Source organism: Puntigrus tetrazona, chromosome 21 (genome assembly GCF_018831695.1).
Source record: "Puntigrus tetrazona isolate hp1 chromosome 21, ASM1883169v1, whole genome shotgun sequence".
NCBI lineage: Eukaryota > Metazoa > Chordata > Actinopteri > Cypriniformes > Cyprinidae > Puntigrus > Puntigrus tetrazona.
In genome coordinates this window covers 18,279,028-18,305,215 of record NC_056719.1, presented here as the reverse complement: position 1 = coordinate 18,305,215, position 26,188 = coordinate 18,279,028, and the positions used below count along the sequence as shown (strand labels likewise).

Genomic DNA, 26,188 nt, shown 5'->3' with positions numbered 1-26,188 from the left:
TGCAACCGCTTACCTTTAATAAATTTAGTACATTCAAAATGGGTTTTTTTGATAGAATGTTGTCAACATTACTGTTGACTTGGTTTTTCCCAAACTGGGCTTCATTTAAGAGCTGCTGTGAGTTTGAAGTTGATAAAAAGCTACTGATTTAATCATTAAAATGTTATACCAGAACAGTAAAAAGTTTTACTTGCATGTCCGTGTGAAAATGAACTGTAACAGAATATTAACATACAAATGCCTCATTTATTCATCCATTCAAATATTTCATATCAAAGAGCGTTCACTGATAAAAATGTTTGGGAATCCATGAACAAATCTTAATAAAATCACAATGGCATCACACACAACAAATCTTTCAGGGTTTCATTTGTTCTCCAGACTTCCAGAATCAAGAGTTAGCAGAATTGAGTTTCCATGAAATCAGCTTCTCTCCGGGCTCTGTTTGTTGGTTTAATTAATTATAGGTCAGTTTTCGAAACAGCTCCTTAAACAAATAAAAGCAGATTCATATGCGGTTGCCTACTGGTGTCAGAACCATCAGCCCTCCTCACCCACACCAGCTTACTGTACACCATGATGCTCATTATCTCCAAGCGTTTGACAGCCACCTCCACTGAGAAAATGTGGGATAGCAATGGTGACGGCTATTTTTACGTTGTTTGCTGCCTCACTGCAATGTTTCTGATGTATAGAGCGTTCTCGTGCGGGCTGCGAGACAGTAAATGGATTGCAGGTTGCCTGATCGGAGACGGCTCCCTCCAGTATCCCAATACCTGCCCTGATAAAAGAATTACGAGGAGAAGCTTGGAACCTTAAGAAGCCTTGCTGATCACACAAAACCAACTCACTAAATCTCAGAGGCTCGATATCTTTCTAAACTTTCCAGAACTTCCTTTAAGGACAGTAAGAGAAAGCTATGAAAGCCTGCCTGGTGTTGCATGGCATTTCATAATGATGTTTACAGCAAGAGAGCAGCTCTGAGATCGGGTTTCTCAGCGTGTAAACAGAAACATTTCATCATCACCTCTGAGGTGCTTCGGACCGGCACCGAACAACCTTTTCATGATCTCTTTTAAAGATTTAAAGGGTTAAGTCACTTTTAGTAAGCTTTACTTGAGCTTACACTATTTATATCTAAGTTTAGTGAATGGGGACAACATTTCTGAAATGGGTGACGAATGCACATCTACAGCTATTTACTGTAATTTTGACGAGGAACTGTGAATTCCTCTCGTTTAGCGGTGAACTTTGGTTTATGAATCCTATACTCAAACTTAATAGGATCTGAAACATGATCGTGTGTAAGGCTGACTTTATTGTTCACCGAAGCAGAGCATGAGTTCCAGCAAAGGTTCATTTTTAATGCTGAAAATATAAACAATGTATACACACCGTAAATATCTGAGTTAATGTGAGGCAAACTCTTGAGTTCAGTTTACTTGTCAAGAAGAAAATCCATCGAAATCCCAAAAATTCCACCAAATTCCTTAATCTTGTAAAATCACTGTCATTGTTTACCGTTTATTTACCGTGTATTTTGGCGAGTCTGAATTTCTTGCTACTGTTTGAGCTGCAATTAGATTGACAAAATGTTTTGAGGAGGCCTCTAAGACATTTGGGAATAATAAGGATAGCATCGATTTTGCTGTGTTTTGTATGCATTTATTTATTTTATTTGAGTAGCTCGTCTTGGAACTAACACGTGCCATGAAGACTTTTACAATTTCTCTTCCTTGGTATATATTCCCTCTCTTTTCTTTATCAAAGAAGTGCCGGATATAATTCCAATCCTAACGTTTCTATCAAGCTTGAAAGTGAAAGTATTGTGAGGGAACAGGAAAGAGAGTAGAGTTTTTACAAAGATGCTGAAGAGTTTGCTGTTTTACAATATTATTTTTACCTTTGAAATCATTTTTAACATGAAAGTGGAAAATGAGGGAGCTCGATGAGGGTTGGTTATTTAAAAAACAACAAGGTTGTTTATTTCACAAAATACATGCAAATATAATATTTCCCTCGACTACTGTCACAACTGTGATACGCATTTGATACAAAGTGGCCACATTGTATTAAAGTTTGAAATAAATAGCCCCGAAACACTGAGTTACAAGCGTTAGAAGAAAAAAGATGCACGTCTCCCCGGTCACCTGCCTGGAGTTGTGTTTTGAAACGCTTGTGCAAAAAGTGTCATTGCCGTTTTGAAGGTTAATGAGTTATTCGACAGTCCCTAATTAGCAGCATGCAGGTTTATAATGACATGAGGGCATTTCTTGAGTGAACTCTGTCTCTAAAGAGTGATTGAAAAGGTTCATTTCAATGCTGTTTTGTTCTCTGTGGTCATTACTCTTGCACTCATCTCCTGGGTTTTCTTATAGGTCTGACCTCATGTGAACTGTTGAGCTTTTAAAGTTATACATCAAATTTTAAATCCAGTCATGTAATATTAAACCCCAAAAGATTTGAAAATATACCCCCCAAATGCCTCCTTTCTTCTGTCTATCTTTCCTCATTCTTTGACATGCACTGTAAAAAATAAGTGTAATTTTAACGGTAAAATCTTGTAAAAACAAAACGGTTAATAGGTTAAGAGTAAATTCACGTACTACATCCATGGAAAAACTGTAAAACATCTAACCAAAATTTAATGTAAAATTAATGTTCATTTTACGGTAAAATATTGTTAAATGCACAGTTTTTAGAAGTAATAAGAACAAATCATTGTAGAATTTACAGATAAAAATATTCCCAGAATTCCCAGTGTGACACTTAATCATGTTTTGTAATAGTTGTCATGTTGCATGTGGGCTTTATGTTACATTTCTAATGTTTAATAAATGTTGCGTGTTACAATGATGGTGTTTTGTGTTCGTGCATAAATGACTCCTTCTATATATTAGTATATACTTCTGCTTGTGTCTGAGCTACTTTGATTCTTCACATGTCTTTCTCGTCATTATGGTAGCTGTCAGTATGTTAAGGGTACAAAACAGATTTTAATAGCAGTGTGCATTGTTGAATTTACTGGTTTACATTCAAAACCTTCTTGTAGTTTTATACTGTAAAATGTAAAATTTTTTTTTACAAAATTATTCTGGCAACCACAGTGTGTTTTTACAGTGTGGTTATATTTCTAACCCATTGATCTTTCTTTGTGTGCTTTATTTCTCAGGACTACACATTGACCATGTATTTCCAGCAAGCCTGGCGAGACAAGCGTCTGTCGTATTCTGAGATTCCTCTGAACCTGACGCTGGATAACCGGGTAGCTGATCAGCTGTGGGTGCCGGACACGTACTTCCTAAACGACAAGAAGTCTTTTGTACATGGTGTAACAGTGAAGAACAGAATGATCCGTCTCCATCCAGATGGCACTGTGCTTTATGGGCTCAGGTAACAAAAGCATCCTCATAATAATAATAATAATAATAATAGAGATCATACTATTTTTTATCCATGCTATTTTTTATCTAGTACTGCCCTGACTAAGATATGTTGCATAAAATATGTTTACATTCAGTCCACAAGACAAAAATAAATACAAATAAATAAAAAATAAAACAAAAACACCTTTCAAAAGTTTGTGAACCTGCAGATTCTTCCGTTTTCAAGCATATGCGATGTTGCATATTGAACCCTTTACAGCAATGACTGAATGATTTTGAGATCCATCTTTTCACACCAAGGACAATTGAGGGACTCAAGCACAACAAATAAGAAAAGGTTCAAACCTTCACTGATGCTCTAGAAGGAAATAGGATGCATTAAGCGCAGGGGGTGAAAACTTTTGAATCTGAAGGTAAAGCTTACTCCATTTGTCTTCTGGGAAACATGAAAGCATCTTCTGTTGCTTCTGAAGTGAAGTTTTTATTTGGTTATTTATTTTTTTACAAAGCATGCAAAAATTGGACATTGTCATCTTGTTCAAAAGTTTTCACTCCCTGCACTTAATGCATCATATTTCCTTCTGGAGCATCAATAAACATTTTAACGTTTTTACTTTACTTTACTTTACAATACAATTAGGAACAGCCATGTACAAAACACCAAACTAATTGAAATTGACAAGACCTTTCTAAGTGATGATATAATGTATATAATTAAAAGAACAAATTAATTACGACGAGGACTGCATCTGACACGGCTACTTCAGTGACTTTTCTGTACAGTCTACGATGAGAAGCTTCTTACTGATTTAATTCTCTTTAAGTTAAGATAGGAAGCCAGTAGCACTTAAAAGTTGGCGTAGATGTCCATATGAACCAAAAAATGTGAGGTGAAAGTTAGCTTTAATTAAGTGAAGGGTTGTGAAAAAAATAGTACCGTCATCACAAAAATTCCTATCCTAATATGTTTCATGTTCTCAGAGAATCCCTACAGTTAACGAGGTTTGATAGCATTATTAATTAAATAAAAAAATACAACTGCTGAGTTATTAAAGAAGTGAAATTGACCCAGCTGAGCCACAGATTTACTTTTGACATGAAAATGTTACCGTTAATGAGAAACTAATTAGCATTTATCGAAGTGCTGTCTTCCTCCAAACTATTACCTATACTCCAGTAAAGATCCAGCCTGCGGAAAGAAGCGCCGCTCTCTCGCTCATCTCTCAGCTGGACTTCAGGATCTTTTAGCACATGGTTAGTTGGCTGTGCACTGGTAGTTGGCGTTACATAACCTCTCATCTCCTTTCTCTGAAGCAAAGAGCAATTAGCCAATTGTTTAAGAGCATGATTCATTGGTTATTAAAATTATTGCCGGGGCCATTTAGCTCCTCGTTTATTAGAGAGCTGCTGTCCAGAGCAATCTCATCTGTCACTAAACTGTGCAGTCCGATCAAAGGAGTCCAGCTCATTCTTCTCTTTGTTTTTCTTAGATTTACATATTTGAAGAATACCCTGTCAGGTTTGGTGCAACCTGTAACATTTTCTCTCGTACTGCTTTACTTGAGATGCGATTCACTCTAAACCATGTCATTAGCACATAAGAGTGTTAAGAATCAACAGGTATTGTACAAAATGTGCATTGCGAGAGAACACTTTTATGATAACTATTATTCACACACCTGTGCATAAACAGTGAGGAATGCATTGGAGGATGAAAGATGGACGCAGTATTCAGAAGAGTACACTGTTATATTAAGAACATTTTGGCTTTTATAATCTTCTCGTGTCATTTCGATTGCACTTTTATGTTCATTAACACAAATACTTACATTTCAGGGATGAATTCAGGGTTTGAAGTTTGAAGAAATGCACTTACTGGTTTGCAAATACTAAAGATGATTTTAGTGCATTTATTCTGTATTGGAATATTATGGAGATATTTGCAAGTGCTAATATAACCTGTGCAATCAAAAGCATATAAGAACATAGAGGTTGTTAATGACGTACTGTATTGAAGAAGAAGTATCGCCAGCTCTCAATAGCACAAAGATGTCTCTGAATGTGCGACGATAGCATTTTTACAGTTCAAAGGAAAATAAATATATTCAATTAGCGACTGCTGTCTTTGTGCATGAGAGCTCATGTGCAACCTGAGTATTTTAGTCTTTGAATATTCTCTCTCGACTCATTTATCGCCAGTTTCCTGTAGTATGTGCCAGGCAGTGTTTGTAAATCGTCCCTCAGTAAGTTTTCCCGGCGTCTCAAGGTGATGGATACTCGTGCAGGCCGCTCTCATCCGTCTTACTCAGAGGCTCCCTGCGTAACAAAAGAACAAAGAATATCAAAATGGACATTTAAATGAGAGGCTAAATAAATCAGCAATAATGCAGCTACGTACAAGGAAGCACTTGTGATCATATTTCGTGTATGCATACATAGCTATAAATCATTCATTTATTAATTTATTGACATGTTGAAGTGGAGAAATATATAGCTGAATCGGGTTTTAACCAGAGGCTGATGAATGTATTCTCATTATCGTCGTAAAATAACAGCATGAATAATATATTAGATACACACTGTTGTGTTTATACTCAATCATGCATATTGAAGGAGAAGTAACTTCTGCATTATCATCACTGTATCATCATAACTCCACCGAACGAGAGCGTATGGGCAGCATAACTGGATCTGACCAGTGCACAAAAAACTGGTCAAGTCTTTTCTTAATATCTCCCTACACTTCACCTGCATCCCAGAGACACGAACACGTACGATAGGTGGAGGTGTATTCATTCATTCTGCTTCAGGAATTAACTAGATGCTCTTTTTTGCCCTTTTGTAATGCTTTCAAATGAATGCAGTCATTCTTATGGCAATAAAGCATTTATTTTTTTCTAAAACAATCATGTATCATGATATTTTACTTTTGAGGGTTTTTTTTCTAGATGCTGTGAAATAATAATAAATTAACACCAATTAGGGCAGTACAAAAAGCACAATTAAACATAAACTAGTGATATTTACTAAATGGCCGTGTCCGTGCGGGACGGAGAGGCAGATGTCCGAAAGATGCTCTGATTTCAGCCCTGAAGCTACAAGCACAGAAGTATATCCCAGCACACCTTCTCCGAGTCAAACCATCTAACAGTGCTTGCGGGGGTTTGCCCCTGTTCCTCAACACCACCTTCATCTCCAAAGAGAAGTCAGACGTCAGCAGAAAAAAAAAAAATACGGCAATTTGCTGCGTGGCATTTGGTCAGAAGCTCCATCACCTCGGGCTTCAGAGAATGCAGTTCCTACAGTTAGCAGGAAGACAGTGTAACCAAACGGTGGGACGCAAACATTTATTATTATTTGGGATTGGTAGGTTCATCTCAGTAGTGCTCATTAGTGTAGTGACAAAATTCATTAGGATATCAACCCTGGGGTCTGGGAGTGTTTAGGTAAAGATGTGATGAAGTGCAGGGTTAGGTAAAGATCATGTTTCCTACCTTTAGGGTTTGGTTAGGGTTACCTGGGGTATTAAAACGTCATTTTTGATCAGTAATATGCATTGCTAAGGACTTTATTTGGACAAATGAATGTTTTTTGAACCCTCAGATTCCCAATTTGTATTAAATAGTTGTATATCAGCTGAATATTGTTTTATCCTAACAAGCCATATGTAATGGTGATGCATAAAACTCAATTTTAAAACAGTCACGTATGTACATTTAAGGCACTTATGCGCCAAGGTTTATAAGCAGAATGAGTTCTTTTAGATTTGTTCCAGAATTTTGATTTGACATGGAATCGTGTTAAAATGTTAAATCACCGCTGAAATGAGTAGAGTAACACTGATATGAGCGCTGTCCCTTCATAAAGCCTTTGACTTCATGTGAGATCTCCAGCTATTATATGCACTCATGCTTGATTATATGAATATGCATGAGAGCATCTCCTAATTAGATTGAGATATGCTCTTTATGTATAACTAATTATACTATAATTAGCCCTACATTAGTTGAACTATCTCGCTGAAGTAAAGAAATGCATCATTAAAATTATATGATCAGTTACCAAGTGCCTCATAAATCTGCATTAACAGTACTGAAAGTTTCTGTTTAAGTTCATAGAGTTGCTGCTGCTCAATTATTTGAGGTCAAATGCATCATTTGTGACAAAATCTATAGCACTACTACTACGGCTTATGATATTAAGCTCGGGCACACCAGTAAGAAGTCTTAATAAATGTCTTGTTTACCAGACAGTATGGCGTTATATATAATCTGCACCGTTAATTAAAGATTGTTTGACTTTGGCGTTGTTGTGGCCCTGCAGTAAAACAGATGGCTTTGTTGTCTGAGGGGGTTTTCATAAAAAAAAGAAAACATCAGTGTTTTTATCAGAACGATGCAGTGACAATTAAAGTCTCATTAAAGACGGCATTATTTCAGTAGCGTAGAAAGTGTCCATGTTCTATATAAAGCTAAATCTAATTCTAAACCTAATGCTCATTTTGTTCCACGTTTGAAACCTGCCATTAAACACAGTTCTTGAAAAAACCTTGGGATGATTTAGGACTGGATGCTTAAAATCAACACGTAGACCTGGCTTGGTGACACTCGTCCCACTCTTCTCACACTCGCCATAATTATCAAACATCAGCTGAAATGATGTTTCCTCTGGCGTATAGAATGGATTGGGTGGTTTGGAAACCATCTGCTGCTGCAAGCCGTGTCGTTCGCGGTGTTTATGTCACATTACAGGTCATTTATGTTCTGCAGTGCGGCGCTCTCCTGCAGTGAACCCATTTACTGACTTTGTAGGTAACACTATAGAACACAGAACACGTATCGCTGTCAACTATGACGTTTCCCTCAATGCATTTCTAATGTGCTGCCTATTAATAGTTAGCAGTAGTTAAGTTTAGGATTAGGGATGTAGAATAAGGCATTGAAATTGACTTAATTACTACTAAATAATGGCTAATATTCTAGTAATGTGCAAAGCTAATTAAGAGACCCTAAAATAACACTTTTTTATGATAGTCTACTTTTGAGATGTCATCTAGCAGTCAGCAGTTTTAATATACTGTCTGTTTAATATTAAATGTACGTTTATTTACAGGTTTAATTTAATTACATTTTAATTATTTTTAACTTGATTCATTGGTTGATTTTATTTGATTTTTGCTGGACGCCGTCATCTTGTTAACTCCTCTACTTTAAACGTGGCTAATATCTGTTCTTTATCTCTGATCTTCTGCGCTTACACCTCAATCTTGTTCTCTTCTGAACTTTCTCATCCATATATGAGCGATATCAGACGAGCGGGAGTGTGATATAGCTCTATATCCGCGCGGCCACATGATTTTTTTTTTTTTAAACACCCCAAAAAGTCTCTTGCGTGACTACTTGCCTCCACCGCTCCACGGTTGATTTCTTACACCCAGCATTAACTTTTTTAAACCGCAGTTCCACATTTTCTGTTCGCTGCAGTTTTCGATTTCTATTCACTATGTTGTTAAAGAGTCATTTTATTCTTGTTTTCCCGCATGTCTGGACCATTCAGCAAACATATGCTGTGTTGATAAATGACCGAATTAACATAGTTTCATCAACTACGCTTCATCATTGAATTGTGTGGCAAATGTTTCTGGAATACAATTCCACTTCAGCTCCTGGCAACGACCACAGTTTCAACTGCATCTGAAATAAAACACTAGGTATTTTTTGAAAAAGTAAGAGATTTGTCAAAACACATTATGCATAAAATGAATGTGTGTAGTATGAAGGTAATCTGGATGTCCAATGTGTCTCACTTTTATAATACCATTATAATGAGATTTGGGAATATTGCAATTCACCTTTCTTAGTAAACTTGAATCAATCTTACTTTAAACTACACTTTTCAATACAATCATTAATCGGATTAACCATACGTGCTTGATTAACATGTGGCTTTCACTGATTTTAATCGTAATAAACAAACATGTAAAAACTAGAATTCTTATCTCCAATGCAGAGGCAACTCTACGCATAGAAATGTACTTTGCATTTGACATAAACACATTAAAACAACAGCCAGTGAGTTCATCATGTGTGCAGCGCATCGGACGGTGTAAAGAAACAGTGGTGAAAATAACCACAAGTCTTGGCTGATATCTTAAATAATGAAAATGCAGACCAATAGCATCCCAAGAAATCCAACCAGCCAAACCACAGCGGACCATATGTGTCTTTATTATTACTGTAATCAGTGCATCCTCTCACCGCTTACCGACTAAATTGGTGCCTTTACAAGCTTCTTAATTTGGACTGAAATGGTCGTCCAGGTAAACAGCACCGAGTCCGCTCTGTATGTTTTGAGGCTCTTTATTTTAGGAGAAACACTTACTCTACTGATGGAGAAAAGTCTTCACTTATATGTCAAGTTGTCTAAGTAGTCTCTCTCGCACTCTTACCTTGAAACTCTTTCTCCAACACCATTTGCTACCTTAACAACAGCTGCCAGCCCTGCTAGCAAATTTAGCAATCCGAACAAGCTCTCCCCGAGGAGTTCATATCATTCTTTTTCCTCTTTGTTCTCGCGGAGGCTTGCCAGTCGACTAACACACCCAGGGCCCTTATTCTGCTTGAGCGCTTTTGGCAGGTTATAACTTTGAAAGGTGAAAGAGTGCAGCCCTAGTCAAGGCCAGCTGTCTCTCATTGCCGTTTCTCTTCCAAAATGAATGTAATGTTAATTATCTCACCAACCAAAGCCAGCACAGGCTTTATTAAAAAAAAAAGAGTAGCTTTTCAATATTAATAAGCAGACCCCAGGAGCCCTTGTAACTCAGAAGAAAGGTGTTTTGAACACTCTCTTTCTTCCTGTGGTCACTTTGAATGATATAAAGCGGTGGCCAAAATTATTATTTCAGCAGCTGAAAAAATGGTTTTATATCAGTTATTTCTATCTTCTGCTGTAGTGTGTCTGAGAGATATGGCCATTGATTGTAATAATCCAGTGAGAAGAAGCAGAACCAAATGAGACCAAAAGAAATCCAGAAGAAACTCAAGAAAGAATGCTTTTAAAAGTTCAAATTAAACAGTTACCGTTAAATGAGGATGCTGTCTAAAATTGATTTTCCTGATCGTGAACTAAATGAAATCAATATTTGCTGGGAGCATCCTTTGCGTTTAAAGCAGATTTTTGTCGTCGGTTTATTATTTTGCTTGGAAAGCCTCGTGCCATGATCGTGTCCATTCTCCTCTCTTTTCTCAGATTCATCAGCATTTTTTTAACGAAACCTTGTTATTAAAGGAAACGCTGCAGTAGAAGCTGAGACTCTGCTAGGAGCACCTGCACTATTACCAATGCGATATACCGTAACATATACATCAAAGCTGATATTAATACCCATTTGGCTTGCCCTCTTTTCTCTGGTATTCCCACTTGCTCTGGGAACCACAGCTACGACACCGAGGTGATTCTGGTACGACTTGAAACTAGGACACAGGTTTTCGCTCATCTATCAATCCCCGCAGAAGGGTTTCTCTCGCACCGACCGCTGCAGTGAACGTCTGCAGCACCCCGAGCTCCTTCTCTGAGTTCAAACACTCTTCACTGCTCATTTCACATGATTTCTGTTTTGAAGAGGAAAACGGGGACTATTCAATTCACTAAAAGCTTTTCAGACTTGACTTTGCAGTCATAGATTCAAAAGGAAGCGTAGCGAGATGCTTATATTAACTTTCATTCTTTACATAGCTATAAATAAAGCACATCTTAGTACTCTAAAAACGGCAGTCTCTGTTTTGTAGCAGCAGCAGCAAGTGCCAGTGAACCATACATTTTGGAGATACAGCAATGTTTCCCTCGTAAAATATCACGTTTACTCGGGAATCTGTGACATATGGTTAATTGTATCCACCAGTAACGAACTGGATCTGTAAAGCTGTTCGTCAAGAGTTAATATTTACATGTGATTGTTGATTTTAAAGGAAGCTGGAGATATTTTATTTATCTCTGGGTTTTTAAAATCCTTAGTAGCGCTAATGCACCTAACACATTTTATATATATAAGCACTAATCTGATCCATTAAGCTGCGTTAAATCTTCAATGCTTTGGACCATTTTAAGCTCCAGTTCTTGCTATTAACAAGTCATAACACTTTTGTCTCAGTAAACTAAATTTTCTGTTTATTAATATACAGTAAGGTAATTGTTAAGTCTATAGGTATTAGGGATGCAGAATATGTGCTTTATAAAGACTAATAGGTATGCTCATAAGCAACTAGTTCATAGTGAGAATTGGTACCTATACCGAAGTGATTCTATATATTGCGTTTATGTATTATTCATATACATTGGTGAGAGATTAGGCCAAGGCCTTTTTGTGGGGCGATGGGGAAAGTGTTCAGGAAAGCAGTTTTAAAAATCCTTTTATACACTTTACCTTGAAAATACATTACATGAATAAAATATGATGAAAAAAAGAATGTGAAAGGGTATTGTATGTTGGAAATGCGTGACTCTGGCATGGACGAATCTGTAATGAACAGAACGCTAGAGGAACAGTTGTTTATAGTGAGTGACAGGTCAACTCTTTGTGTGTGTTCAGGATCACGACCACAGCCGCCTGCATGATGGACTTACGCAGATACCCTCTCGATGAGCAGAACTGCACGCTGGAGATCGAGAGCTGTGAGTGTCCCACCAGACTTTTCTCTTTCTCTGCGTCCATTTTTTATATTCATCTGACATAAATGCATTTAATAAACAGTGTTTTTAGTTGTTATATTCCATTCCTTGTGCTACAACGATTCAAATTATTCTCCCACCGTATTCTGCGCTCCACAGCCAAAAACAAAACAGTATAAAAGATACACTGTAAAAGAACTGTGTAAAATTTACTGTATTTTTACCGTAATTTTAGGTTTAAGGATTTACCGTTAAATTTACAGTTAAAAATGTGTTTTTGCTTTTTGTCATTTAATGAACCAAAGCTCACCACAAGCAGATTTCTGCAAGCTGAGAAGGACAATGATATAGAAGGTGCACTATATCATTGACATGTAGGGTTAGATAAGTGTAACCCGGTATTTTACCGTAAAATAATAAGTTTAAGTTTAACCTTATATAATAGGGGGAAACCATTAACCATTTAGCATGCTTCACTGTAGCATTTTCATAGTTTTTTACCATTAAATTGCAATAATGTTCTACATTGTAAGTTTTGGGGACAGAAATATCACATTGCATAAGTATTCAGACCTTTAACTCGGTACTTAGCTCAAATATCTTCAGCAGCGATTACAGTCTTTGCGTGTGTATTAAGACAAGCTTCGCACACCTGGATTAGGAGGGTTTCTGCCATTATTCCCTGCAGATCCTCTCAAGCTCTGTCAAGTTGAGTGGGGTCCTTTGGTGGACAGAATTTTTCAGATCTCGGCAAAGATGTTTGATTGGGTTCAAGCTTGGCTTTTAGCCATTCAAGAACACTTAGAGTCGACGCTAAGCCACATGCATTATCTTGACTGTGAGTTTAGTTTGAGATCCAGTGCTCTGGACAGTGTTTCATTTATTTATATATATTTATTATTATTATTATTATTTATTTATTTATTTATTTTTTTCCTGTGTATTTCGCTGTGTTTATCAATTTCTTCTACTATGCCCAGGGACTGGTTTCAAGTCAGGCCAGGCACTTGAGTGACCTTTGGGCGTTCTTGATTGTTTTAAAACTCTTGCATTTAAAAGAAGGCCAGTCTGCTCTTGAAACTCTTTAATGCGGTAGGTTTTCGTGCCCTTCCCTAGATCTGTGCCTCTGTCTCTGAGCTCTGCAGGGCAGATCCTTAGACTTGGTTTGTGCTCTGATCTGAATTTTCAGCCGTTAGACCTTGTGTGTGCCCTTTATGTCTAATCGTCTGAATTTGTGGCAAATGAATTCGGGTCAAAGTGTGGAAACATCTCAGAATTGCTCCATGGGATGCAACCTTATTTCTTAAAAAGAAATATCTGGTTTTTGCTTGATCATTATGGATTGTGAGATGCAGATTGCTATGAAAAAGTTAGCATTTTAGCATGAGTGCAACACTCTGAAATATGAAAAAAGGGGGTTTGGATGCCACATGTTGGGTCATGTTATGCACGTGTTGTAAAGGACAGTTTTTCCCTCAGCTTGTGGGTAAGTAGAAACTGAAATCTTTTCTTTCTTTTAGTGATCTAGAGAGAGTCATTCATGCCTTGATTTCAACAAGGCTTGATTATTGTGATGGCATCAACCAATCTTTCCTTTTTGCTTTTACAACTGGTTCAGAACGCTGCATTGTTAATGGGGAAGAAAAAGAGTAAGCACATCACTCCAGTTTTATCTCATGTACATTGGCTGCCAGTGAAATTCAGAACTGATTACAAGGTTTTGACTTTTGTATTTAAAAAGACTTGCACGCTCTGGCTCCAGTTTACATCTCAGACCTTATTTATAAATGCTCCCCCTGAAGATCTTTCAGATCATCCTCAAACTATTAACTGACAGAGCCCTTTCTGTATTAGTAGTGATCCTACTACTTAAACTAAAACTTTGAAAACACATCTCTTTTGTTTTCATAATTTTAGATATGTTTTTCATAAAAAGTTTTTTCAGACTAGTCGAAAGAAAACATCCGAAAGACACTTAAGTTTCTGTCATAGCACTCAATCTGTTTGTCAGAATGAGTTTTGTCTCCTACACTGAGCCATAAATTTCAGTAGCAAGCACACACACACACACACACACACACCAAACTTTAAATGTTTATTCCTGTGTCTATATTCTAAAAGCTTTTTACAGAGGGATTTGTTTATATATAATTTGCTTGATTATATACAACATATGTAGTGACATAAATGAGAGAATTTTCTCTGTAAAACTGTTCGACTCCAAAAAATCTCCGATGTCCAAAAGATTAAACAAGAATTTTGAAACTAGCCTCATCCAGATTTTTGTACTAGAAATGTATGCAAATTAGCGCATATTTCATAAAATAGTGACTCGTTTTCTTTCAACCTAACATTTAAGAAAGCTTGTAATTTAAAATGTTTGGTTTCACTTCATTTTGATGGTCTTTAGGAACATTCTGTGGACTTTAAGTCCATCTCCTGACTCTCATTAGAGTGATAGTAGAGTATTAGTAGACTGGTTTAGGGTTAGGGTTAGAATAAGTTATCTATAGATAGTCAGTAGAATGTCTGTTTCTGTTGGTAGATCATCACAATAAAGAGTTATCAGATAATAATCACACAGTACTCTAATGAGAGTTAGTTGACATGTAGGTGCAAAGTTACTTCAGGTCAACACGTTCATAAAGGACCATCAAAATAAACTGTTACCAAATTATTTTACAAATATCAGTTTAATAAATCAGCTGGGCAAGTAAGGCAACAACTATTATTATTATTATTATTATTTATTTTTTTTTTTTTTTGGCTTGTTTAGTTTTTTACCCTGTTCAGTGACTTGCATTAAATTTGTATGGTCGAGTTGTTTTTTTAGTATCGTTTCTGTCTTTTTATTGCGTTATTGTGAAGCATCTTTGTCAGCATTTATGCCGTTTTAAAGTGCTATATAAATACAAATGTCCTTGACTTTGACCTTCAGAGTTTCAAGCAGATATTTCAAACTCGACTACGGTCATCAGTTTAATTTGGAATCACAACCAATTCAGACTGAATTCTAGGGGTTTTTGAACCCGAGAGAGGTCTCTGAGAGCATAGAGAGTGTGTGTGTGTGTGTGTAGAGAAAACCAACCGAACTCCACCATTACCTTAATTAGAATGACCTTCATCTCCGTAAAGCCAGGAGATAAAGAGAGCCAGTCAGCATTTGTCCCGCACAGCGCCACGAGCAGAGAAGGCCTAATCAAATCTAATTGTGACCGTATATGTGGTGTGTGCTGAGAGAGAGCAGGAATCCTCCAGCGTCCGGCGTTACGTACGGCTCGCTACCCGCTGCCATTAAAGCAGAGAGACGGAGAGCTAAGAGCTGCAGGAGATCAGGACAAGACGCTTGATAATTGTGCTCTTGTGAACTCCAACACGCCGCATGCCTTGTAGAGAACAGCTAATGCTCAGTGCTAAGACGTAGCGGAAACACACGAATCCCTCCTTGTTTCAATGTAATGTCCAAGGCGGTGGTTTCTCAGCTAAGAAACACCATTATTTATAATGCATTACAAGGGTATTCTTAAAGCATGATAATAAATGCATAATGCATTATAATATCCAGAAAAAAGCAAAGATTGACGGAAAGTCAAAACACTGATGGAGCATAATGCATGCCACTTTAACCTGGAGAACTGTTCAGAAAGAGTCTGATTCAGCTAGCTCAGTCCGTCTTGTGAGCGTTTATGCATGAATAGACTGCTGGAGTCCCTTCAGAGGACGACCTGAACATCTGACCCCACTAACCATTTTTGCAAAGTGCATTCAGTATACATTCATCAATATGTGCTCGCTGGGAAAGGACCCCGCGACCTCGGCTTGGCTGTAGGTGATGCTGGAGTACGGCCGGCGGTGTTCTCGCAACTCTCTGCAGAGTCAACTCGAAAGAAAGTGAAACTTGGGAGAAACTTGGGAAAGAAAACGGCTAAACCAATCAGGTAAAAGTTCACGGGATTCTCCGAGGATTTGAGGTTATAGACACATTACGCTCGCTGACAGGATGTCAATACAGAGTGCCATTTCACAATTAAAAGAAAGAAAGAAAGTACAAATGATTAGTAACAGTTTCTATGAAGCCTGTATTTATAATATATTATAAGGCCATTCTTAAGGCATTATAATGATTGCATAATGCATTATAAAAAAAACTGTTAAGAACAGTTTTATATATTTGTATGTATTATAATATTTACTTATTTGTGGTTAAAGCTTTTAAGAGTATTTATAACACACGGAATGAACACGTGGCATCCACTTGAGTTACAATGGATTATATTTCTCATAGTTATAATGCATCATAGGTATTATATCTTGCCATCTTTCTTATGCTACTTCAGTTAAGCAGATTCTGAATTAACAATCTCAAGAGATATAGCCCATTATAAATGTAAAAGTAGTGTTTGTTGTGTGTTATAAATAGCCATAAAATCACAAAGCAATATAATGTATAATAATTGTTGTTATGGTTATTTATAAAATTGCATTTAACTAGTGAAATAGGGATATTGTAGATTGTTCAGTGAATATAAATTGAGAAATATAAAAATGCATCATGTTAAATAATACCGCACCAAATATTAATAAAAGGCAGACATACAATCACAAACAATAAATAAGGACATTTATGAAACATGCATATAAGTGCAACTGCAATAAAAAAAAAGTCCACCTAATATTTGTTGAAGAATGTAGTGGCAAAATATTTTCTCTTTGCATGAAATAATGTCATATTGCTTCCTGAGAAGCCGACCAGTTTTTCATGCCTAGTGGATATCTAAAATCATTTTGAAAATGTAATCCAAGTTACACATTTTTACTCATAAAAACCTACCACATATAAATACAGAGAGTCACTAACATAACTTTCTAATGCAATTCTTTTTCTCATGCTTACTACTTTTGCAAGAACAGGAATCATGATCATGACGTTTGCCGCTCTGTGATCTTGTTCCAAATCACCGCTTCTTCGCTGCATACAGAAGACGACAGACTGTGACTGATAGCTTTGTGTTTTGGTGAACCGGTCTGTACTTGTGTAAGGTACAGTGCAGCAGATTTCATGCTGATAGCGAGGCTGTGGAAGTGGATTGATAACGGCTCATGCGTTACAGACAGCTAGTGCATTCAAAATAAAAGAAATACAATCCGATGCTAAATGTGTGACAGCTGTGAGGAGGTTAAGATCAGGTCTGTCTGTCAGTGGTCTGGGCTCAGACCTGGGTGACGCTGATTTGATGGGATTCTCCGCTTCTGATAAACTGTGTATACATATACATATATACACATACATATATATATATAAGTAGCAGTACTTTCTGGCTTCTGTGTGTAGGCTTCTATGTAAGTACTGGTACTTCTGAGGTTGAGATTTAGTGCATTTGAAGTGAAAGTACTTGATGAACATGTAGTATGTGTAGAGAGCGTTCACTCAGCATCGTTATTTCATTTGTGATCAAGGTGGCTTTTAGAGGCTTTCACAACTGATATAAAATAAAGTGTTACCAAATAAACTAAATAATAAGAAAAAAAAGCAAATACATAAATACAATTATAAACAGGTCAGTATATGAGTAGTAAACGAAAAGCATAACCTGCTCAATTATGTGTGAATGCATATGTACATCATTTAAGTAACTGAACTTAAATACTTTAAGATGGAAAAGGTCGATCAGCCTTTTTATTCTTGGCTGTTAAATGTGTCCACAGGCTTGCTTATATGGACAGCGCATCTCTGTGTGTGTTCGTTCATGAGCAGGATGCTGGGAAGTCGTACAGACGCTAAGCCTGAATGAGACTCTTTAAGCTTGGGATGGTAATTGTGATTCCTTATCGTGATGAACGTTGATGTGAAACAGCTTCTCAAACATCTAGGGCAGGACTTGATTGTGTCCACGTGGAATTGATTGGATCGTTGTGGTTTGCTAATTGCTGTGATCCTGTGAGTGACAGGCTGCTGGAGGAGGGAAGAGAAGTCAGTGTTTACTGTTAAAGATTAGGAGAAAAACATTTTAAAAGAGTCAATTTTGTCTTCATTGCTTATTTATGAGGTTAATGACACCGAACAAGGACGAGTACAGCATGCAATAAGCGTGCAACCAATTTAATAACTGCTTGTACTCTCTCTCTCTCTCTCTCTAAAACACAAAAACAAAACAGGAGTATAGCATGTAGCTGCATTAAATCTGTCATTTGCTGAAGAAAAACAAATATATATATACAAACAGCACCTGAAACTGCTGACTTGAATCTCTCATGAATATTTAATAAGGCAGGCGTTGGGACAATTTATGGTTGGCTGTCTGTCACTAAGCAGTTCTTGAGAACATTTTACGCACTTTACTCAACTATAAAACAGCAGATGCTGAATCTTCAGCATCATTTCCCTGCCTTTACAGTGATCGAGAATGATTAGATTACTCAACGTATTATCAACGCTCTGCTCTTTTCAGTGTACAGGGAAACCACCTCAAAAAGCCACGATCTGCATCATAATTAGAGTAAACAGAAACCCCAAAATTGCAGCATACACATTTTTCCTTCAACCCTAATTGGACGTGCTTGTTTGCAAAAAGAATTTGTAGGTCACGATATATAGATGGCCGTGATTACGCTTTCTGTGTTTCCAGGAATCTCATCCCAGCCCCTTACTCTCCCACACTTTTCACCCGGTTGCCAGATAGCTGTTGGCTGCTCTGTCTATGTCTTGAGAAAATGTCATGCATTGAGAAATGAACTGCGACTTGGCCCTAAGGAGAGCTGCAAAACGAATATCTGCCATGACGTATAACCAGACTAAATGTGACTCTAATAAAGGTGCAATAACAAAGATGCAGCGGCGCGAACCCATTCATCTCTTCCCCGGGTCACAGCAGAGAGATGCAGGAACTACTGCAGACAGCAACAAACACACCATGAGGGCTGGGAGTCTTTCAGTACCTTGCAATTCAGTTCAATTCAATGCTTTAGGTCCGGATTGGATTCAAAATCAATTCCTAATCCATTCTGATTCACGCATAGATTTGTTTTAAGTTTTCCTGTTTGAGAGCAGGAGACAAAAAAAGTGTCTAAATCAAATGTAAACCTTGAAATGTTTATATTTTTTTCTTCCTATGTTCGTCATCCCAGTATTACAAAGCAAATCTAGTTTACACAAGGAAATAAAACTACAGTACATGAATAAAACTCACTGATGCAACAAAAACTGTATAGTCTTCTCTGTATGAATTGATACATATGAATTGATATATATATATATATATATATATATATATATATATATATATATATATATATATATATATATATATATATACACACATACACACACACTAAATAAATAAAAGCAATCAAACTTGCATTGCAGGCTAACTTGAAATGCAACATAATCTGCAGGCGCGCCGTGGCCTTTATACTGTAGATGTTAAAGAGTTTGTGTCGAGGGATCGATATGAAGTGTGTGAAGTGTCATTCTGCCAGGCGCTGATCGTTACTCAGACTGATGGCGGAGCAGACGAGACACAGACAGGTTAAGCTCCTCTTTGAGAACTGCTGCCTCTCTGTTCATTGGCCTTGTCTGCAGAGATCAGCTTAATTGGAGACAATGTTGGTAAAGAGTGTCCCGGCAAACTCATCTCATTACAGGCCTTTTTGTCGTTGAGTTTGATATAAATATATCAAGCACCAGAGACGGTGACGACGTGACGGCTGTGTGCTCACCTGCTAGCATTAGCAATGGAGGAAGCGTCATTATGTATTAAGTAGTGGTATTTTAGTTAGAAATAGTGGTTTGAGTGTGTGTGTGTGTGTTTTCACTTCCTGATGCATACGTTTCTCAGTTCACACTACATTTTCAGGATTGTTTTTTAATTGCGTTAAGTATTGTAGAAGTGTTTGCTTTTAAGGACCGATTCTCACGTTCATCTAGCTGTTTATTAGCATGCATATCATTAGCATAATAGCTCTTTATTGGTACTTAGAAAACACATTTAGGTAACACTTTGTTTAACTAGTTGCTTATTAGCGTGCATATTAGTTGAATATTAGCCATTTTTGTAGCAATTATATTAACACCTCGTTCTACATCCATATTCCTATCCAGTAGCCAAACTTAATTATTATTAATAAGATGCAAATTAGGAGTTTCTTGAGAGAAAACTCCAGAGTCAATAGTGAGTGTGCGCTCATATTTGAAATCGGGCCTCAAATGAAATATTTTTATACGGTACAAACAGTGTCATTTGTCCACATCTTTTTGATGCCATGCTTATTGCATAAAATGAATTGAACATGAAATAGTTTGAGTTCTAAGAAGAAAGCGGCTGCGGAGTGATGAGGCTGATCTTAAAGTAATACTTTTGTTATACAAAATATACTTTACATATAAGAAGGAAAGCGTGTCTTTTCCACAGAGGTGACTTAACATAGTGTTTGACTTTTATTTTACTTTTGATGGCCTAATCTCGTCTTACCAGGCCTCTGAATATTACTCAAATTTTCTGCACTGCCGAAGCACAGCGCACGGAGCCGGCAGCCGTCACAAGCAATCCTGGAAACGCATATCTCCTCTGCGGTATGAAGAGGTTTGCTTGTATAGGTGTCTTGTTTCAGATTCTCTCTCGCTGTGTTTGTGCAAAGTTAAGGAGATGATATACCTCGTGTGAATTAAGGGGCACTTTTAATTGCACGCTAGAAACGGGATTAAAGAAGCTTTGAAGCATCTGGATCGAGTCTTTCTGTAGAGGCGCACATGCACTGCTGGAGACGTTCCCCATCAAGACGTGCTAGCAGGCGATTCCATATCATGCATATGAAGAAGAATCGGAAGATATTTAACTAGAGGGTCTTTAGCCCCTCCGGTCCCACCTCGACACTCGGGGTGAATGCTTTATCTCCATTTCTTTCTATTTTTATGCAGACCAGCCCTTATTAAGAGCTGCCATGCAGTTCAGACACGATTGAAGTGCATCCTAACTGCAGGTTATTTATTTTTTAATCCTTATTAATTTCCATAATGCTTTCATGGGAGGCAATTTTCACAGCATTTGTCCTCATGCAAGCATAAGAAATTTAAGCAAATTTCACAGTATGACTCTTTTATGCGTTTACAAGTCATGAAATAAGTTAAGTTTTCAAACTTTTTTTTTGAGCTGCCTAACAAGACGGCATTGTCAGGCATTACACTCCGTTTCAAAGCCATGTCATTATTATTACACTTCTGCTTATTTTCATGTAAATATTTAGGTCAAGTCGATTTAAAACCTCGTTTTTTTTGCCTTTTGCACAGTTGAGAACATTCTAGATGTTCTATATATATATATACACATATATACACCCATACATATACATATATATATATATATATATATATATATATATATATATATATATATATATATATATATATATATATACACACACACACACATACACACACCATTAGCACATAAATGTTTTTTGCCCCTTTCTATCTTTGTTCCAGAATTGCACAAATTGCATTGCACTCAAAGAAAATCCTCAATATTGAATTAGGAGTGGGTGGTTTATGTGAATACTGGCTGTCTTTTTAGAGTCTATTTCCTTAAATCACATATTGAAGTAGTGTTTACAAGCGTAGTGCTGTTTTGTTTACAGTAGTAGTGAGGAAATGCCGTATCACTGCTGTTTCGTGAGCGCCACCTGCTGCAAGAGAGTTGATCTGCGTCTCATGAAGCCTGTCTGCTGTTTGAGTTTAGTGCTTTTATATTATATTTTGCATCATTTCACAAAGATATAGGCGGCCCATTCTGTTTTTGCTTCCGATTTTGACAAAGAAAACTAATTGCAAAAAAAAAGTTACGTGTGTATCATCTTAGTTTGTATCATTAAGGTGGAGGTTAATGTTGTTATTCTTTATTGTCCCAGTCTTAGGCTCAGAAATGCAACCGTCACATCACATTAAAAAACAGTAACGTTATTTTAAACCTTAATTGCAGAAGGAATTGAACTAATTTACTTTAATCTACACCGTGATTCACACGCCATGGGTGCTTCTAATTTTATTTGGTCTGTAATAGAACTAATGAACATCTCGTTCGTGCAGGCTACTTATATTTTCATTATTTCTTGTCTCTTGCTGTATCCAAAAAAAAAATAAATAAATAAAATCGAATGTGAAAACAAAAAAATATTGAATAATATATATAGCTGTCATGCTGTGGTTGAGGGAGAATTAGGACTCGACGACGGAAATCTTAATTAAAGAACATACATGCAGGCCGGAAGATCAACAAAAACCAAACACATCTAAGGATAAAGACCGGACAAACTGAGCTCAAACAGACAGGGCTTTTTGAGCACAAGGAAATTGACAAATTAACAAGACACACCTGACGACGATAGAACTAATTAACAGAAAGTGGGTCACGACGAGCACATGGACCTCGACGACACAAACAAGAGAGTCCAACGCTGTGACAATAGCACAAAGTACACTGGGAATATGTGCAAGTGGGATTTTATTTAGCTTTTAAACAAAATAAAGCAATGCAATAAACATTTCTTCTTCTCTTTAATCTCTTTCTGTTCCTGTCACCTAAGCGTAGGATGATTGTAAATGTTCTGACGCGTCGAGCCCTCAGAACCCGACCGAACCGCAGACCGAGGTGTGCCAGAAAATCCACAGAACTTTAGAGCTGAGGCTTCGTTTCCTATTAAAAGCAACCAAGCTCGAAAGACGACCTTCCAAATAAGTCATTTAAGAGGCTGCGTTTCAGTTAAGAAGCTGTCTACTGCACAAAACCAAGTTGACTCGTTTTTGTAGGAGATGGCTATAGAATTAGCCGAGCTCCTCATGCTGGAGCTCCTGCGCACGTGTTACAGCTAGCGGAGCGGTTCACATGCAGTGATGTAAGAGCTCTGACAGGAATGTTAGCAAAGCTAATTTGCTAAGTCAGGCTCAATGACATAGAAACAATGGAGTTAAGTGGCTTTGAATGGCCCAACCATCCACACAAATGCCATTATTCCCTGCAAAACAATACGATGTCATGTTTGTGTGATGTAATGATCGCTGAACGCTGGAGAGTGATGCGCTGAACGCTAAATCTGCAGCTTCAGGTAATTACTGTAAATAATGACTGGACTCAATTCATTCGGGGATCACCAGAACACCAGATTCTTGACTCAGTTTATTTAAGTGCTGTCAAACTATCAATCTCGATTAACTGTATCCAAAAAGGTTTTGTTGATTATGTATTGATTATAAAACACACACACACACATATGTTGGTATTTGTTGGGACTCCATAGGCTTAATGGTTTTTATACTGTATTTACAACTAAACCCACCCCTCACAGGAAACTCTATGCATTTTTATATTTCCAAAAAACACATTTTAGTACGTTTTGAATTACTGGGGCATAGGTAGTGTCCTCATAAACCACTTTCAATTTTAATACCTCCGTCATACCCACTTCATTAAACAAATTTGTGTCCCTGTAAACCACAAACACACACACATCCTCCGACTGAAAGGAATCAAAGTCTGAAGCTAAAAAACAGAGTCTGTGACCATCATACACTACCTGATTTTATGTAGACTCTGTCTCTGACTTTCTTCAACTAGCGACAACTTGTTCAGAGGAGAACCGATGGGAAGTCGGGCCAAAGATTCCAGGCTTTATTCATGTACTCGCGAGCTCTTGGAGAACAACGCTGTTCTGTTCTATGCTTTTATGTCACGCATATGTAGAGTAAGTGGTTCACTCACTTGTCACGGCTACGTTCTTGTGTGCTGGGTAAAATACAATTGCTTTCTCGAAATGTTGCTCTTCTGATAATACAACTTGCTCTTTGGTACTGTTTTGTAGCTCGGGCCGTTTGCTCCTGCTGTGGCTCTTTCTCTCTGATCTGCTCTTCTCTCGCGTTCGGGCCGTCAGTCTGATAACTGGAGGATCGTCCGCGAGCGGATTACGCAAGGGCCAAGAGAGTCCTCCGGTCTGACGCAGAGCGCTGTTTGCCGCGATACAATACGATGTTTCTCAATCATTGATGGGCTGCCGTTCGTGTTTCTGTCAGCTTTGGCGCAGAGAGCACTGAAGCAAACAAAATATCTCATGTTGCGCTTGAATATTTATGAAGGCTTTTTTCTGCAGCTGAGGTCAGAAACGGACTGCTGTGTGATTTGACTTGACAATGAGTTTGACCCACGGCGTGCACGCTCTTATCCTCCGCTCTCTAATAGCACAGGTTCAGCTTGACCTCAAGCCCACAAAAAAAAAAAATGAAATAAACGAAAAGATGTGGAACAAAGACGCTCCTCTGTTGTTATTATACCGTATCGGTGCGGGTCCGTTTCAGAGCTCTTCTCAGGAAATGTTCAGAGCTCAACTCCAACGCACTCTTCATCATTAGGAATTCTTCACATCTTAGCACGCTCTGAAAAATTGAACATTTTAAATAATAAATATGCAAGGTTTATAATGAATAAAGACACTGTAGCTGCTGTAGCTTTTTTGTAGTTTGCTTTAGCCGACTGTTTACCTGACCAAGTTTTCTTTTTTTTTTCCCCAATCGTTTCTCACCATTCTAGTATTCGTTTGCGTTTGCATCTGTCCAGACCAGCTGCGAGATGAGCTTCAAACGCATCTTGTTTTTTGGGTCACTAACTAATCAACTCGAGTTTGCTGCGCAAGTTGTTTAATGGGCTGCAAATGACAAGATTATGCAGATTGTCATAAGCTGAGGCAGTACGCTGTATTATTTCTTTATTAATTATGCAATTCCCGTGATGTCAGGATATGGCCAATGCGTGACCTTTGATTTGATAAATTAAGGGGTTTGACAGCATTTATGCATGCTTTATGCATGTGACTCATATACATATATACAGATGATAATAGGCATTTTTATTGATCTATGCAATTTCAGTTTTAATTCGAAATGGTCACGCCAAGACATCACACAATAGCATGATATCCATCCATACATGTTTTAATATCTGTGTGTTTTTCCCTTCAGACGGCTACACCACGGATGATATTGAGTTTTACTGGCGAGGTGGTGACCACGCAGTGACCGGAGTGGAAAGGATAGAGCTTCCTCAGTTCTCCATAGTGGACTACAAGCTCATCTCTAAAAATGTGGTGTTTTCCACAGGTAATAAAACCAAACTGCACAGCACTTCAAGGATGAGAAGCTGAAATGATCGTGCGTCTCTGGAGAACAGCTGTATTTGTAGCGAGACCTTTCTTTTATGCCAAAAATCATTAGGATATTACGTAACGATTTCCTTCCAAGAAGACCTACCATAAATGTATACGAAAAATCATTTTCATTAGTGATATGCAGGGTTTGACCACGGTGGCTAGTGGTTTTCCAAATTCACCGGCCGCGGTTTTCTATTTAATATGACATAACACTGCACACAAATGTTTCCGAGTCCTTTGACCTATTTAAAGGGCATTTCCCCTATAAATGCATGCATAATCTTTCATAACAAATTCGTGCATTTTATTAATAACATAGGGCTGTTACCAATCATGTCAAATCGACATACACAACATCCATCTTTCGCCTGCAGCAGAAACAGAAGTGACTGGAGCAGCATTCAGATGTATTTCTGATGAAAGCTCAGTGCAAATTGAACATTTTTTATTTTCTGTCTGCAGTTGCATTTATTTGTTTTGATTTCTCCACGAGATTCTCTCACGTAGACATTAACCATTATTATATTACACAGCTGATTGTGGTTACCATGGTTTAACTATAGTAACAACACGGCCTCAAAAAATACAAACAAATTCGTTGAAACTTGTACGACCTCACTCGCAGGTTTCGGGTTGGGGTTAAGTGTAGGTCACTCGTATAAAGTCAAATAAATCTGCAACTCGCAAAATACATACGATTTGCCAAAAACTGTATTTTTTTGTACTAAAACCATTATTTTCATGACGGATTACTGGATGGATAACAAGCTTAAGTGTGGTCTTTACCTTACTGAAAAACTTCTCCACTTACTAGGGCACTCGAGAACGATTGCCATTCAGACACATATACTGGGAATATCATAACTAGCAGAACATCTGTCTCTAGTGGGCAGATACTAATGTCCAGGTTGTTTTGGCATGGTTGGTGTTTTCACCAGCCTCCAGCAGCT

The 26,188-nt window shown here is 37.6% G+C and overlaps 1 protein-coding gene across 2 annotated transcripts in view; it reads left to right on the top strand.

Moving 5' to 3' along the window:
- Window positions 1-26,188, top strand: part of LOC122326768 (gamma-aminobutyric acid receptor subunit beta-2) — a 69,261-nt gene that overhangs the window by 27,575 nt on the left and 15,498 nt on the right. For both annotated transcript variants that reach the window (XM_043221908.1, XM_043221909.1), the window contains exons 4-6: window positions 3,173-3,393; window positions 11,974-12,056; window positions 25,051-25,188. In XM_043221908.1, coding sequence (XP_043077843.1) covers window positions 3,173-3,393; window positions 11,974-12,056; window positions 25,051-25,188 — 442 coding nt within the window. The remainder of the gene's footprint in view (window positions 1-3,172; window positions 3,394-11,973; window positions 12,057-25,050; window positions 25,189-26,188) is intronic.